Raw genomic sequence first — 15,820 nt, 5'->3', positions numbered from 1 at the left:
ATTCGGATTCGGATAATTTTCTATGTCCGAATTGGTTTCAGCTATGGATTCGGATACTGCCATATCTGCATCCAAAAATATCCGATCCGATTTAAAAAATTAGTAGTTATTATATATAATTTAATTTATTTATTTATTATTGTATAAAATATTATATAAAATCATAAACTAATAATATAAAAACTATAATAACAAAATAATAATAATAAATGACAAATATATATATTTACAATAGTTTTTATAGTGGTAAAATGAATTATTCAAAACAAATAAAATTTTAATTAATATTAATTTTCGGATCGGATATTATCCGATATCCTATTCAGATATCCAAAATTGGATTCGAATAATTTTTTTAATATCCATCGGATTCGGATACAGACATATTCGAATCCGAACCTATCCGTTTACACCCCTAGTTCTAACTACACTTTGAATCTAATATCTAAATTTTTACCAACATATTAAAATTAGATTAGACGATATAATTATTTAAATTAGCCTGTTTTCCAATCTATAATAAAACGTTTGGGTTGTAATTTTTTATTTCAGAATTAGTAGCAACTTTACTTATGTTTAGGATTTAAGGTTTGAAACAGTACTGTTCTAACTAGACTTTATTTGAACTGATTTAACATCTAAATTTTTATCAACAAATTAAAGTTTGATTAAATGATATAATTCAAACCCATTTTAAAAAAAAAACCAATACAGTTCTAACTATATTTTGAATCTAGTATCTAACATCTAGTACATTTGGAAGTTAATATTCATTATCTAATCTAACACCTATTTTATTTTATATATATATATATATATATATATATATATATATATATATTATATATATATATATATATATATATATATATATATATATATTATTTTTTTAATTTGTAATGATATTAAAATTTGAGATTCCTCGATATTCCCAATTTAGGGTTTAAGTTTAGGGAGTTAGACATTCGATATTTCAATATTTCAATATCTCGACATCCGAAATTGAGTTTTCATTTCGACCAATTATTTCAATATTTCAAAACAATTTTGATATTTCAACCAGTTATTCAATAATTCAATACTATTTCAATATTTTGCTCAATTGTTTTTATGAAATTTCGAAATCAATTTATTCTCTTTTTAGGTTGATTTGAATTTCCCTCTCAAAATCAAACTCAAAACTCATTTTCAACTTTTTGGCTTCCCCCTCAAATTTAAACCCAAATTTTAACCCTTTTTTCTACTCTCTTTCTTTCCCCACCCTCAAACCTACTTCTCTTTAAACACTTCTTCTCCATTTCTAATATATAAACATACAAAAACTCAAAACTATGGAAGGTGGTGAGCATGAAAACTCACCCAATCCACACACTTGCAAGGTAATTTGTTTGACTTATCTTCTCCACTTCAATTATTTTCTTTAAGTTGGGTATATGTCTAACTATTTTCTTTTTGTTGAATTTAAGTCTAATTTAAGCACATTGAATGCTTATATTGGAATTGGAAGTGGAAGTTAACAACATATGTCATGGGATTGGGACAAAAGTTATTGTGAAAGGGAAGGGGAAAAAAAAGGAATCGTAGAATGTAGAATGTTGTAATCTTCTCAATCTTATGTTAATTTTGGTAACTGGTTACTACTTTATAAATACAATTTTTAACAACTGAACACCAAAAGTTTGAGCAATTTGCAGCAACTAGATACCATTTATCAAATTAGTAACTAGATACAGAAATTGAGTTTTAATTTCGGTAATTAGTTACAGCTTTATAAATACAATTTTCAGCAACTAAACACCAACATTGTGAGCAAGTTTCAGCAACTAGATACCATTTATCAAATTAGGATACCGAAATTGAGTTTTACAAATACAATTTTCAGCCACTAAACACCAAAATTTTGAGCAACTAGATACCATTTATCAATATTTCAATTTAGGGTTAGACATCTCGATATTTCAATATTTCAATTATTTTGATATCTCGACATCCGAAATTGAGTTTTCATTTCGATCAATTATTACAATATTTCAAAACAATTTTGATATTTCGACCAATTATTCAATAATTCAATACTATTTCAATATTTTTTCCTATTGTTTTTATGAAATTTCGAAATCAATTTATTCTCTTTTTAGGTTGATTTGAATTTCACTCTCAAAATCAAACTCAAAACTCATTTTCAACTATTTTGCTTCTCTCTCAAATTCAAACTGAAATTCAAACCCAAATTTTAGCCATTTTTCTACTCTCTTTCTTTTCCCACCCTCAAATCTACTTCTCTTTAAACACTTCTTCTCCATTCATAATATAGAAACTTACAAAAACTCAAAACTATGGGAGGTGGTGAGCATGAAAACTCACCCAATCCACACACTTGCAAGGTAATTTGTTTGACTTATCTTCTCCACTTCAATTGTTTTCTTTAAGTTGGGTATATGTCTAACTATTTTCTTTTTGTTGAATTTAAGTCTAATTTCAGCACATTGAAAGCTTACATTGGAATTGGAAGTGGAAGTTGACAACATATGTCATGGATTTGGGACAAAAGTTATTGTGAAAGAGAAGGGGAAAAAAGAGGAATCGTAGAATGTAGAATGTTGTAATCTTCTCAATCTTATGTTAATTTTGGTAACTCGTTACTACTTTATAAATACAATTTTAAGCAACTGAACACCAAAAGTTTGAGCAATTTTCAACAACTAGATACCATTTATTAAATTAGTAACTGGATACCGAAATTGAGTTTTAATTTCGGTAACTGGTTACCGCTTTATAAATACAATTTTTAGCAACTGAACACCAACATTTTGAGCAAGTTTCAGCAACTAGATATCATTTATTAAATTAAGGATACAAAAATTGAGTTTTACAAATACAATTTTCAGCCACTAAACCCCAAAATTTTGAGCAATTTTCAGCAACTAAATACCATTTATCAATATTTCAATTTAGGGTTTAGGGTTAAACATCTCGATATTTCAATATTTCACCCAATTATTTCAACATAAATTCAATATTCTACCCAATTATTTCAATAAAAATTCAATATTTCGCCATATTGTTCTTAACTAATATACACTATCAAAATACACAACCTTAAAATACAACTACACACCATCAAAATACACACCCTAATTAAATACAACTATACTCTCCTCCTTCTCCAATCATTTACATCCATACTCTTAACTCAAATCAACTTTCATTTACTTCTCAACTCTCAATATCTTCACCTCTTACCTCATCTCAAATGGAAGATCCATCATTACCCAACTCTCATATGGGTGATTCATCACAATATAACAACACATATCTTAATGTTGAAGAAATTGATGACTATATATATAGTATTAGAAAAACCATTTGAACATGTAGAAAATGGTATTGAAGATGTAATTGAAATGGATGATGAATATGACACAATGAGTGGAGTAGAAATTCCAACGAGTGCTCGACGTTCTCAACCAACAAGACCTTCAAACCCTAAGGTAATAACAATGTAATCTTTTAACATTTGTTTTTTTATTTTTGTCACGGTATCTTAGTACCGAAGTTTATAATTTGAATGTTGGCGGGAAATTTGTATGCAATTAAAAAAAAAAGTAGGTGGGGCATTGAAGAAAGGCATTGAACAAACTCATTATACGGCAATGAGATACCGTTTGTCAAAACCATTTTCGGTATCGCGTTGCTACATATTGTAGCATTATTCGGTATCACGTTGCTATGTTTCTGATTGTTTCCTGATGTTCCTTTGTCGTTTGTATAGATTCACTTTGTAGCATTTATAATAAACAAGTTCATTTAATATTAACATTTTTTTTTTCATTATAGGATATTTCACAACTTGTGGTGGATGTGACATGCAAATTTACTACAGAAGAGGTATGAGTTTACGGTTGGCTTAAACTTTGAATTTTGACGAAGAAGTATTGATTGGATTTAATGACCTATTTACATGTGTCACAGATCTTCAGTAGTTGAAAAGATATGATAAGTTGGGCACAATGTAGAGGAAAAGAAATAGGAAATGTTGTGATTATTAAAAGTTCACATCAAGCAACCAGAAATAGAGTACCAAGGGTGATCTTAGTTTGCGAGTGTGGTGGAAGCTATCGGTCCCATAAGAAGGCAGAAGAAGCAAAGAAGACTCTAAGAAAGACCGGAACAAAAAAAATGGATGCCCTTTTGTATTAAAAGGAGAATTTCAACGAAGAACTTCCGATAGTTGGAAAATCATTGTTGTTTGTGGTATTCACAATCATACCTTGTCGAAGACTCTAGTGGGCCATTCTTATGCTAGTCGACTTACCAAGGAAGAATTCAATTATTTGTCTGAGCTTAGTAAAAATGGTGTAAAGCCTAAGGAGGTAATAACTTCCATCCAGTATAAGTTTCCAAACAACTACTCACATGTGCAACAAATCTACAATGCAAGATTGATTGATATGAGGGGCAGAACACAAATTCAAAAGTTGTTTGAGGTACTACAAGAAGAAAAATACTTGAGAGAGGTAAGATATGACAAAAACACTAACGAGATAAAGAAATTGTTCTGGGCTCATCCGGACACAACTCGATTAGCTATGTTGTTTCTAAGAGTGTTTATGATGGATGCTACATATAAAACCAACATGTATCATTGGCCGTTTCTACAAATTGTGGGAGTGACTTCTACATGGAAGTCATTTACGGTGTGTCAAGTGTTGATGCAAGCTGAAAAGGAGGTAGATTTTACATGGGCAGAAGTTTCGCGACTTACTTGGTGGCGAGACCCCGTCAATGATAGTGACAGATAGAGATTTAGCAATGATGAAAGCAGCTGACATAGTGTTTCCAAACTCATATAAGCATTTGTGTAGATGACACATTTCCACCTGTGTGTTTGCAAAATGCAACGATTTGATTCCAGATCAGAAGACGATAAATCAGGTCGAAATCAAGTGGGCTTGGCCGGTAGCATCACACACGAAGGAAGATTTTGTCAATAGATATGCCTCATTAGAGAAATATTTGAGGGCTCGGTCATTCCACTCTCTAGTTTCTTATTTCCGTGACACTTGGTTGCATTATAAAAACGATTTGTAGGCTATTGTATAGACCAACACCTGCATTTTGGTAGTACGACTACCAGTAGAGTTAAAGGCTCTCATGCTCAACTAAAGAGGTCTCTGGGAAAGTCATGCACCCATGATTTTCTAGGTATGTGGTCCTTGATCCACCCACAGCTAAATATCCAAATGACAGAAATCAGAGCTTCATTTGAGAGAAGTTTGATACAAACTAAGCACGAGCACTGGATTCCATTGTTTAGTGAGCCCAGAAACCTAGTTTCAATGAAGGCATTGGATTTGATTTTTAAAGAGATGGAGAACCACATGGAAGATGTTCGAATGGATGAGAGTAAGTGCCTACATCTATTACATACCACCCACGGATTGCCATGTGCACATGAACTCATTGCACTTGATAGAGAACAACGAAGTATTCCTTTGAGAGCAATTGATGGCTTCTGGAAAATTTTATCCGATTCTCCTAATACATCATTTGGTGTTGGTCCCGATTATAGACTTGTCGTGGATATTTTTAAAAAGGTTTAGAAAATCTTCAGAAGACCAGCAGAGGATTTTGGTTAGGAGTGTTATGGAGCTTGCAGTTCCCGAATCTACATGGATAGAGCCGCCGAATGAGGAAGCCATAACCAAAGGGCGTCCGAATGGTAGTAAGAATGTTAAGAGAAAGCTTAGCACCGATGATGAAAATTCCTCTAAACATGATCCATCTGGTTTCGAGTAGTCCCAACGTGAACACGAAGAGTTTGTCGAGTGTTTCTCTCCTAAAAAATCTAAAGCTCCAAAACCATCTACACCAATCGAAAAGCCTTCTCCAAGATCATCTACACTAATCAAAAATCCTCCTCCAAGACCATCCTACACCAATCGAAAAGCCTTCACCAAAACCATCTACTCCAATGAAAAAACCATCTCCGAAACCACCTACACCGCCGAGGAAGACTAAACCAACCACACGGCCATCTACACCAGCTTATACCGTACATGATCCTAAATATTATAATTTAGATATTCTGGAACAAATGTAGTACATTACAATGGTGAAAGACGTTGATGGTGATGGAAACTGTGGGTATAGAGTTTTATGTGTTGTGTTGGGACGACCACAAAGTGAATGGCCATGGATGAGACGTCAGTTTCTAGATGAGCTTCACAACCACCTCGCATTTTATACCTCTGTCTTCAGTTCATTTGTGGGACTCATGTTAGAAGAAATGTATCATGAAAGTGGTCCCGCCCCTCCAAATAAATGGATGAGTATGCTTTTTGTTGGATACATGTTCTCGTCAAGATTTGATGAGGTACTTGTGCATTTAGGGAATCCCTAGTGCTATTGTATCCTCCCACGCTACGATCCCCAGCGGATCCGGAGAAAATGAGGAGAGTTTTAGGCACAGCTCATGTGTAAATATTGAACTTGTAGAAGCATGTCCGGTTCCTCCACCAATGAAGCAATGGTGGCAACATCGTGAACCGTCAGCAACAAGTTAGGCTTTAAGGCTAATGCCAAGGGCAGCGGCATTTGGGTCACTAGGCATCCCCCAAGTTGTAACAGAAGATACCTACGATGGAACACCGATAAATATTGATTAATGAAGGGTCTTAATGAAATTGGGTTTTCACCAACTGAACACCAAATTTTTGAGCCATTTTCACCAACTAGATACCATTTATCAAATTAGGATACCGAAATTGGGTTTAGTAACTGGTTACCACTTGACAAATACAATTTTCAGCAATTAAACACCAACATTTTGAGCAATTTTCAGCAACTAGATACCATTTATTAAATTAGCAATTGGATACCGAAATTGAGTATTAATTTCGGTAACTGGTTACGACTTTACTATTACAATTTTCAGCAACTGAACACCAAACTTTTGAGCAATTTTCTCAAATTAGGGATACCGAAATTGAGTTTTAGTAACTGGTTACCACTTTACAAATACAATTTTCAGCAACTTAACACCAAATTTTTTAGCAATTTTCAGCAACTAGATACCATTTATCAAATTAGCAACTGGATACCGAAATTGAGTTTTAATTTCGGTAACTGGTTACCGCTTTACTATTACAATTTTCAGCAACTAGATACCAACATTTTTTGGCAACTAAACACCAACATTTTGAGCAATTGTCAACAACTAGATACCACTTTACTATGCACACCACTAAATGCTTGTATTTTATGGAAAGAGTGCATGAAATAAGTGTCGGGATTAACATCACAAGATCAAGACGTAGTAACTTACAAACTCATGTAAGACCAAATAAGCATAAACCATGGGACATAGCTTACTCCAAAACATCAATAGATGGTCCAAACTTTATGCAAAAAAGGTAAAACCCTCATCACACCAAGACCATTAAGTTCATATCCATTAAAAGTAAAGACGACGTTTTGAAAATGGGCTTGCACGGTATCACATGTTTCTTCTGACCGAGACTGGGATGTAAAATGACTTCTAGACTCGAGCACAGTCACACCTACTTTAGGAAAAAGTCTATCTTTTTCCTTCTCCACAAGATTTGTTAATAACTTCTGAAAATCTTCTCTCTGCACACATATATTCTCATATTTGAGTTCTAACCATTAAAACTATTAAAAACATAACAAAAATGGATACTCTATAACTAATATACATTGAATATTTGCTCATAAATGTCTCCAGTCTCTACTCGCTACCAATATAGAAACACTATTCTCACTGACAATGAAGACAATTTCAACAGTGATGACATGATTTCATAGTGATCAATATTTTAAGTACGTACCATCATCAATATTTTGACTGCGTCAGTGCTAAAGCCCTCTGAAAGTACTCCCGCTTCTTCGAAGGAATTTTCACCTTCTCCGAAGACATCCGACTTCTAATAGACGACCAATTTCATTGACAATAACATTCTGCAAAACATAAATCAAAGTCACTTCTAACCTTAAAATAATCTCAAACAAAAAATAAAATCAAAATTAGTTCAACTAAATTTTAACTTACCCAATCACAAGGAGGTGGTCTATATAGGGTAATGTAAGGAGGAAGATCACGAGGGTTAAAGTTCACAAGGTAAGGATGATGATCGCAAGTTGATGGTTGAGATATACCACCAATTGCAAATCCACACAATCCCATGGAGTTTGAGAAAAAGGTACTATATTCTGCACTGATATAATATAATGATCCCAACACTCCCAGTATTGGTTCACAATTCCCGCATTAATTTTTCCAGTTTTGTTTTTTGATGACAGAGATGGAGACGGTGCTGACGGTATACATTGTTGGATTCCAAACTGACGCAATACCCTTTCTCCAAAATACACCTCATTTATGTCAAAAAAACATATACCCCCATTGTAAAATGTAATATCCTCCAACAGGCAGACGTCTCGAACGTTTCCGTATGGATTCTAAATTACCTATCAAGTTCAAAATTAAAATTAACAAACAAGATTTCAAAAACTATGTGTATGTAAATAAACTAACATACTATGCTTACATCATGACGTGTCATCTTATCCATCATCAACCTAAAATGCTTCAATGCCCCCAACGGATCGAGATAGGTTGACATGCCATTTGCCCATCACATAACACGCGGCAATGTATTCACATAATTCATGTTCGGGGGAGGGCTAAACATTGGGAAATGCTCATATATCCATGCCTATAGTTATTGCAAAAAAATTATAGTTTCAATACACACTTGTGAATGCAAAAACAAATTAAAAAAGTAAAAATAAAATAAATATTAATTACCTACAGAAGAGTCATAAACATTGTACTCTGTTTTTTCTTAGCTTTTGTCGCGACCCCAAGGTTCTTGTATATATATGCCAAATAACACTGCAGCGCCCCAAGCAAAATCTTTGATATCCTTGAACTTCATAAGTGCTTTTAGATACACAACTGGAACGACAACTCCGGACTGGTCACAGAACACAGTACAACCAAAGAAGAACAAAAGGTATCCTCTAACGGCACGTTCAATCTCTTCCTCACTTGATCCTTCATCTGTCTTCTTCTTATTCTTCTTCCCTTTTCCCTTTCCTTTCTCATTGTCTTCTTTTCCATCGCCTTCTTCTTCTTTTGGGTCTTTCACCTTCTCTGCCAAATGTTAAACACTTCTATCTATATTTGTGTGGCGCTTCCTGACATTACTTTATCGATCAATGTTTTTTCTAACCCAAGACCTTCAAGGAGTAGGGTTTTCGCCTCAGCATTCGATATTTTCAACTCACCAGACACTGGTTTTCCATTGATAGGAGGGTTAAAAATTTGTTTGACGTCATCAAGGTGATGGTCATCTCCTCAAACGGAAGATGAAAAGAGTTGGTCTCCGAATGCCATCTTTCAAAAAAGGCACAAGCCAACACCGGATTCACGTGCCTATATACACCATACACCAAACCATGTAACTCGGTTTCTCTCAGCTTCTTGTGGAAACCTTTACATTCATTTTCCAATTTCCACTGATTCAATTTGGCCAAGTGTTGAATGCACCTTATAACACCACGCTCCTAAAATAAAGACAACGTGAATTATGAACTCATGAAAAGGAAACAACAAGCAACATGAATTCCAACTATTAGTTAGTGGTTTATAAATACCAAAAGACTTAATTATCAATGCATTTAAATTACCTTTCCAATCCATACATCGCGAGCCACGTAACATTTATAACCATACAAAATGGAGGAGTCCGTAGGACCACCACAAAACTTGCCTTCGTTAGCTTCCAAGTCTTTAGTTTGAGCTTTACCTTTTCTTTTTTTATTCGCTCCGACCTCCTCCATTTCTTTAGACTGATCACCATCACTTTCATTTTCACCATCATTGTCGACATCTTCTTCCATACCCTCACCATCGATATCTTTTTCCATACCCTCACCATCAACATCTTCTTCCATATCCTCACCATCATTATCGTCACCACTACCATCTCTAGCCACAAGATGAGAACTATTACCACCATCTACATTCTCAGTCTCATTGACATCCATACGAATTTCACTATTTTCCGCTTCGACCTCGTCACAATGGGTTTTTTCATAATCCATTGCTACTTTTTTTTTCTTCTTTCGGTTTGAAGCAGTCGGGGGCTTTCTTTTATTTTTTAAAAGTTCTTCATTACTAGCCAATTTTAATTTCATCTGATCATTATCTTGTCTGCTGGTTATCTTTGTCCTTGCCATTGCTACCAATTCTATAAAATAGCACTAAAAATTAGTAGCGTTAAACAATACCCAGCCAATACAAGGGGTATGCAGATAAAACAAGCAAAGATATATACAAGGGGCATCACCAATCACAAGTACATCATCACTTAAAAACATACATGTGACCTTCAATCCAACAAGAAAACTCTCATAAAAGAGAACCAACAATGAATCTAAGAAATTAATTACTAAATTCCACCATTTTTGAACAACTGAAAAGTAGAAAAACTTCAAAATTTTGAACAAGATTCTAATTTATATCAAACTATTTACATTGTCCATAAAATATCAAGAGCTCCCAAAGTATGTTCTCAAATTTTACTCAGTCTATCGCCAACTCAAATTCCACTCATTCTATAACCAACATATAGCTCAAGTTCTACATTTCTCTTATGTTGCAGCATCTAGAACATTCATAACAAACCAGGCTATGCAAACCAACCCGGGTGCTTTGTAATGTTGGGTACTGCTCATAAACTCATCTCTTCAAAACTATAATACACATTTACATGCTTCCTCCATCAGTAAAAAGCAACTATAGTATATCAAGCTGAACTATGTATCAACTTTTCTCTTCCAGAAGCAATACCAGCAGATAATATCAAATAAAAAAAGGCGACAATGACAAAAATAATTAAAACACACCTAATTTGCGAGAACAATAAATGGATTAGCTCCAAAGATCAACACACAAATCAAAACTCAATGTTGGATAACTCCTTCATTGCTCCTTCATGAGAATACACAAGCAATTAATTGTGCAAAGTTAGGATTCACTCAGAAACAAGTTAAACAACTAAAACCCGAAATTCCAAACCATCAACAGTACATGGAGGTACTTAGATGGGTATTAATAACTCAAAATAACAAATAAAAAGAAAAACTTACATAAAAAAAAACCCCAAATTAGATGGAGGTAATTGGTTTTTTTATATCAAGTTCGAAATTTTAATGGGAATGAAGCTCGAACCATTAGCAGGTGATTGGTGATGTGAAAGAGAAGAAAGTAGCGCCTTTTTTTTAGAGAGAGATGCTACCTGATCAAGACAAGAGAAAAATATGGAAGAAGAGATACAGATACAAGTTTGTTTGGGCGAGTTACGACTGTTGGTAACCAAGAAAAACATTATAAAAAACCACTAGACCAAGTAACCCAGTTACAAGGAGCGTGCCCTCTAATTTTTTAGTGAACCGGATGTATTTTCTCTTAATTAGAACCGGTTTTGGGTCGGAGAGTGCCCTCTTAGAAATCAAAGCGTGTATTTAATAGGACTCTAAATTATTAAAGAAAAATAAACTAAATTTGGTAGGGTCCACCACATGAGTTTTTTTTTTTTGAGAATTATTGAGATTGATTACGTGGCAAAGATGCTAGGTGCAAAGAGGCCAGTGTATATAATTATGCAAGACCCTAATAGCTCATGTGAGACTGGACTAATTAAACAATATACTTTAACCATATGATATCAGACACGTGACACCAACACCAACAAGCCATACAAATTTAAAATTAGGGGTGCAGATGGATAGCCGAATATCCGAATCCAATTCGTATTCGTATTCGAAAAATAGGATATTATCCAAATTTTCGGATATCGGATTCGGATTCGGATAAATTTTCACATCCGAACAGATTTCGGATACGGATGCTGGTACTATCCGTCGGATAATATCCGAATCCGATTTAATTAATATAAATATATTATTATATTAAAATTATAAAATATAAATACAAATTAGGGTTTTTTTTCTTTCTCAAAATCTCAAATACACAAACCTAATCTCAAGTCGCAACCCGCAACCACCACTCCTCTTCTCAAATCTCAAATTCTCAACGCACCACCAGGCACCACCGCTCCTCTTCTTCTTCCTCAAAGCACCACCACCACTCAAAGGTATGTCAAATTCTCAACATTCGTCTGTGTCTAAAGTCTAAACCCAATTTCATCTGTATTTTTGGGATTTTTTTCAAAGTGGTGCATATATTAACCTACTGACCTCGCTGACTCGCTCTTGCTTGTTTGTTTGTATTGTTTAAATTTTAAAACGAGCGTAACTTTTTTTTTTTCAAAAAACTTAATATCGATTTTCACCAAAACACCATTAAGTACATCCTTGCACTATTTCATATGATTTCCTCAGGAAGAAGATTAATGTCATCTAGTGTCTACACTAGTGTTGTACTGTTGTCTAGTGTCTACTCATCTCAATGTTCTGTTTTACTTAGCTTGATGATTAAGAACGAACTTTCAAATGTTTTCATTTGTCAATGATGACAAGGTTCCCTTTTCGAACCTTGAGTTTGATAAGATTAATTAACCAAGAAGACCACCTTTAACCAAGGAAAGGTGACTCAACTTGATTGCAAATCTGCACTGCCACTGCCTTTAGCACTTAAGACCAAAAGAGCATATAAAAGAGACAAAATATACAGGGAGGAAGATTAATTTTAGTGATAAATGGGCAACGCCATTGTCATTAGCAATGTGAAAAGTTCAAAGATTGTAGAGACAAACTGTTTTAATCATGACTTTACAAACATTTCTTTTTTTATTTTTATTTTTTAGTTTCTCCTTACCCGTGAATCTTATATTTTTCATATGGAGTGGCTATACACTTCATAAGTAGTATTTGAGGTTTCTAGAGGGGCTAGAGGTTGCAGTTGGTGGCTGAACTTGTAGGTGTTCAGTGGAATGATATGGGGAATGGTTATGGTTTTAGAGTAGGAGGAGCAAGTTCCTTTATTGAGACATGAACAAACTGAATGGAGACAAGTAGTATAACTGAATTCCAGTTCTAAATATGTTTGTGGTGCTTTGCATATCTAGTTTCCCTACAATAATGATGTTTCTATTTATTGTATTATGTAGGTGGAAATGGCTACCCCAACCCCAAGCAATGCTGCATCAGCTCCTTCACCTAGTGGTAGTGTGAGTCATACGCCTATCAATGAGCCTACGCTTATTGATGCCGACATCGCCGCCGCTAGTATATCGTCGATGAAGAAACAACTCTGCTGAAAGTGCTGATCCATTGAAAGGTAAACGTTCAAAAGTGTGGCTAGAGTTTGAAATTAAAAAAAATTAGGAGATGGAACCTCTAAAGCTTATTGTAAACATTGCAAAAAGAGTTTTGATCCTAGTGTAAGTTGGGTACTACGCATTTGAGAAATCATTTGAAAGCTTGCAAGATAAATAAACGTTCTACTTCGGGTCAAAAGCTTTTGTGTAATTCATTTAGCACAAATGAAGCTCCAAAATTAGCAAGTTGGAAATATGACCCACATACAAGTAGACTTGACTTTGCACGCATGGTTGCTAAGCATGATTACCCTTTTCTTATGGCTGAGCATGAATACTTTAGAGTTTTCATAAATGGTATTTGTCCTATGTTCAAATGGGTCTCAAGAACCACTGTTCGAGAGGATGTCATGCAACTTTACAATGAGTCAAGAACTGAGTTAAAAGATTTTTTTGATAAGTTGCCATCAAAAGTTAGTTTTACAATTGATATGTGGACCCCTGACTATCAAAATATTGGTTATTGTTGTGTTACTTGTCATTATATTGATGATGAGTGGGTGTTGTGAAAAAAAATCATTGCTTATTTTACTGTCCCTATGCCACATAGTGGTGTTGTTCTTAGTGAGGTTATCAAGACTCAAGCGTTGGCATGGAATGTTGATAGAAAGTTATTTGCCATAACCGTTGATAATGCTTCTAACAATAATACTATGGTAGTGGAGCTCAATGATTGGCTTAAGAGGAAAGGGGTTTTATGTCTTGATGGTAGTTTGTTTCATATAAGATGTAGTGCCCATATTTTAAATCTTATTATGCAAGATGGATTGAATGTGATTGCTTCTTTTATTGTTAAGATTCGAGAGAGTGCTAGGTATGGCAAGAATTCTCAGAGTAGGCATGAAAAGTTTTTGAATGCGTTAGCTCAGACAAGGTTAACTGGGAAAGGGGTTTCTATGGATGTTCCTACAAGATGGAACTCTACTTATGACATGCTTTGTAGTGCCATCCGAGTGCGTAGAGCCTTTGAGCGCTTGGCAGAGTTAGCTTCCGACTATAAACATTTACCTTCTCCTGAAGAGTGGGAAATGGGAACTAAAATTTGTGAGTGTTTGAAAATTTTCAATGATGTTACACTTCATTTCTTTGGCGTCCAATGCCCAACTGCAAATTTGCATTTTAAATATGTTTGTGATATTCATCATGATATTCTTGAGTGGTTAGACTCCGATTTTTATTATATCCGTGATATGGCAAAGGCTATGAAAGAAAATTTTGATAAATATTGGAGCGAATGTAATTTATTGATGAGTTTTGGTGTCATACTTGATCTTTGTTATAAGATGGAGTTTATTGAGTATGCTTTCACTATGATTTATGGTAAGGAGTCTGAACAAGAAGAAAATGTGAAAAATTCTTTGAATGAGTTGTACACCATGTATGCAATGTCCGATTCTTCTACAGTTGATGTCGGATCATCTTCTAGTCTGTTGAATTCATTTTCTGGTGACCAAGGGAGTTCTAAGATGGATGAAGGTTTCCAAAATTTTACGAAACAACGTTCGAAAAGTTCAAAAATTCCGAAAACAGAGTTGGAGAAGTATCTAGAAGAAGATTTATTCCCATTTGATGCTAATGGGAAAGGTTGTGACATATTGGTTTGGTGGAAAAACAATGGTCCGAAGTTTCCTATATTAGCAAGGATGGCACGTGACATTCTAGCGGTTCTCGTGGTCGAAAGTGTTGCTTGAGACCTGCATTTAGTTCGGTGGTAGAGAATAATTCATCGACTCTCATTCATCATTGGGTGTTGATTCTGTGGAGGCGTTAGTATGTTTGAAAGATTGGTTGCCTAAACTTAATGGTAACTTCTTTCTCTTAAACTTTATGTCTAACTTTCTTTATATCTTAATTCATTTATGCATTAGTACCGATTGTTGTTGGCTTGGATGCTTGACTTGTGATAGAACAACTTTTAGTCTCGACACTATGAAACAAGGTAAGAATAAGACTAGTAAGGTTAATTTATATTTTGTCTACCTTTTTAAGTAATTAGTGATACATATGTTTCTTTATGTTTTCGTGAAGTATTTAATTATTTATTTTCAAATATAATATCTAAATGAGTTGGTTGTGATTTTATTTTTATCTCTATGCAGGTGTTAATGTGTTAATTGATTGGAACCGTTTTGGATGCGAAAAGTGTTGTATGGGCAGGGGCCAAATTTCTATGTTTATGTAATAGAGATGATCTCTAGTTTGTAATAGATTTCTATGTTTGTAATAGGTTATGAGTGTATTTTCTTAAGTTAAAAGTATTTTCTTAATTAAGAGGTTGAACTGTTGAAGTTTGTTTAACAGGTTGATTTTGTGAATGAACTCAATGAAGCATGAACTGATGAACTGTTATGTTAATGTTAATTCAATGTTTAACAGGTTGATTTTGATGAATAAGGTACTGCCGTAGCTTTTGACAGGTGGTTTGTTTAACAGGTTAATTTAGAACATGA

At 34.3% G+C, this 15,820-nt stretch overlaps 2 protein-coding genes and 1 long non-coding RNA gene across 3 annotated transcripts; 2 read left to right on the top strand and 1 right to left on the bottom strand.

The window, feature by feature from the left end:
- Positions 1-8,836: 8,836 nt before the first annotated feature.
- LOC147492803 (uncharacterized) lies at positions 8,837-10,306 on the bottom strand. Its single transcript, XM_086566878.1, has 2 exons — positions 9,715-10,306; positions 8,837-9,591 (listed from the first exon to the last, which is right to left on the bottom strand). The coding sequence occupies exons 1-2, from the start codon at positions 10,264-10,266 to the stop codon at positions 9,304-9,306; spliced, it is 840 nt and encodes a 279-aa protein (XP_086423004.1). The 5' UTR covers positions 10,267-10,306; the 3' UTR covers positions 8,837-9,303.
- Positions 10,307-13,909: 3,603 nt separating this feature from the next.
- LOC147492802 (zinc finger BED domain-containing protein RICESLEEPER 2-like) lies at positions 13,910-15,061 on the top strand. The gene has a single exon (XM_086567647.1). It carries the CDS (start codon positions 13,910-13,912, stop codon positions 15,059-15,061), a length of 1,152 nt encoding a protein of 383 aa, XP_086423773.1.
- Positions 15,062-15,098: 37 nt separating this feature from the next.
- LOC147492801 (uncharacterized) lies at positions 15,099-15,668 on the top strand. Its single transcript, XR_015197476.1, has 3 exons — positions 15,099-15,174; positions 15,239-15,309; positions 15,470-15,668. It is a non-coding gene; the product is annotated as an uncharacterized LOC147492801 (long non-coding RNA).
- The last annotated feature ends 152 nt before the right edge of the window (positions 15,669-15,820 follow it).

Source organism: Coptis chinensis, chromosome 6, assembly GCF_015680905.1.
Source record: "Coptis chinensis isolate HL-2020 chromosome 6, ASM1568090v1, whole genome shotgun sequence".
NCBI classification, from domain to species: domain Eukaryota; kingdom Viridiplantae; phylum Streptophyta; class Magnoliopsida; order Ranunculales; family Ranunculaceae; genus Coptis; species Coptis chinensis.
The sequence above is the reverse complement of the archived record's forward strand: the minus strand, read 5'-3'. Positions and strand labels throughout refer to the sequence as shown.

Coding starts and splice junctions, on each gene's coding strand:
- LOC147492803 (XM_086566878.1), bottom strand. CDS start 10,266: ATGGCAAGGACAAAGATAACCAGCAGACAAGATAATGATCAGATGAAA. Junction 9,592..9,714: donor GCGATGTATGGATTGGAAAG/GTAATTTAAATG, acceptor TCTTTATTTTAG/GAGCGTGGTGTTATAAGGTG.
- LOC147492802 (XM_086567647.1), top strand. CDS start 13,910: ATGCCACATAGTGGTGTTGTTCTTAGTGAGGTTATCAAGACTCAAGCG.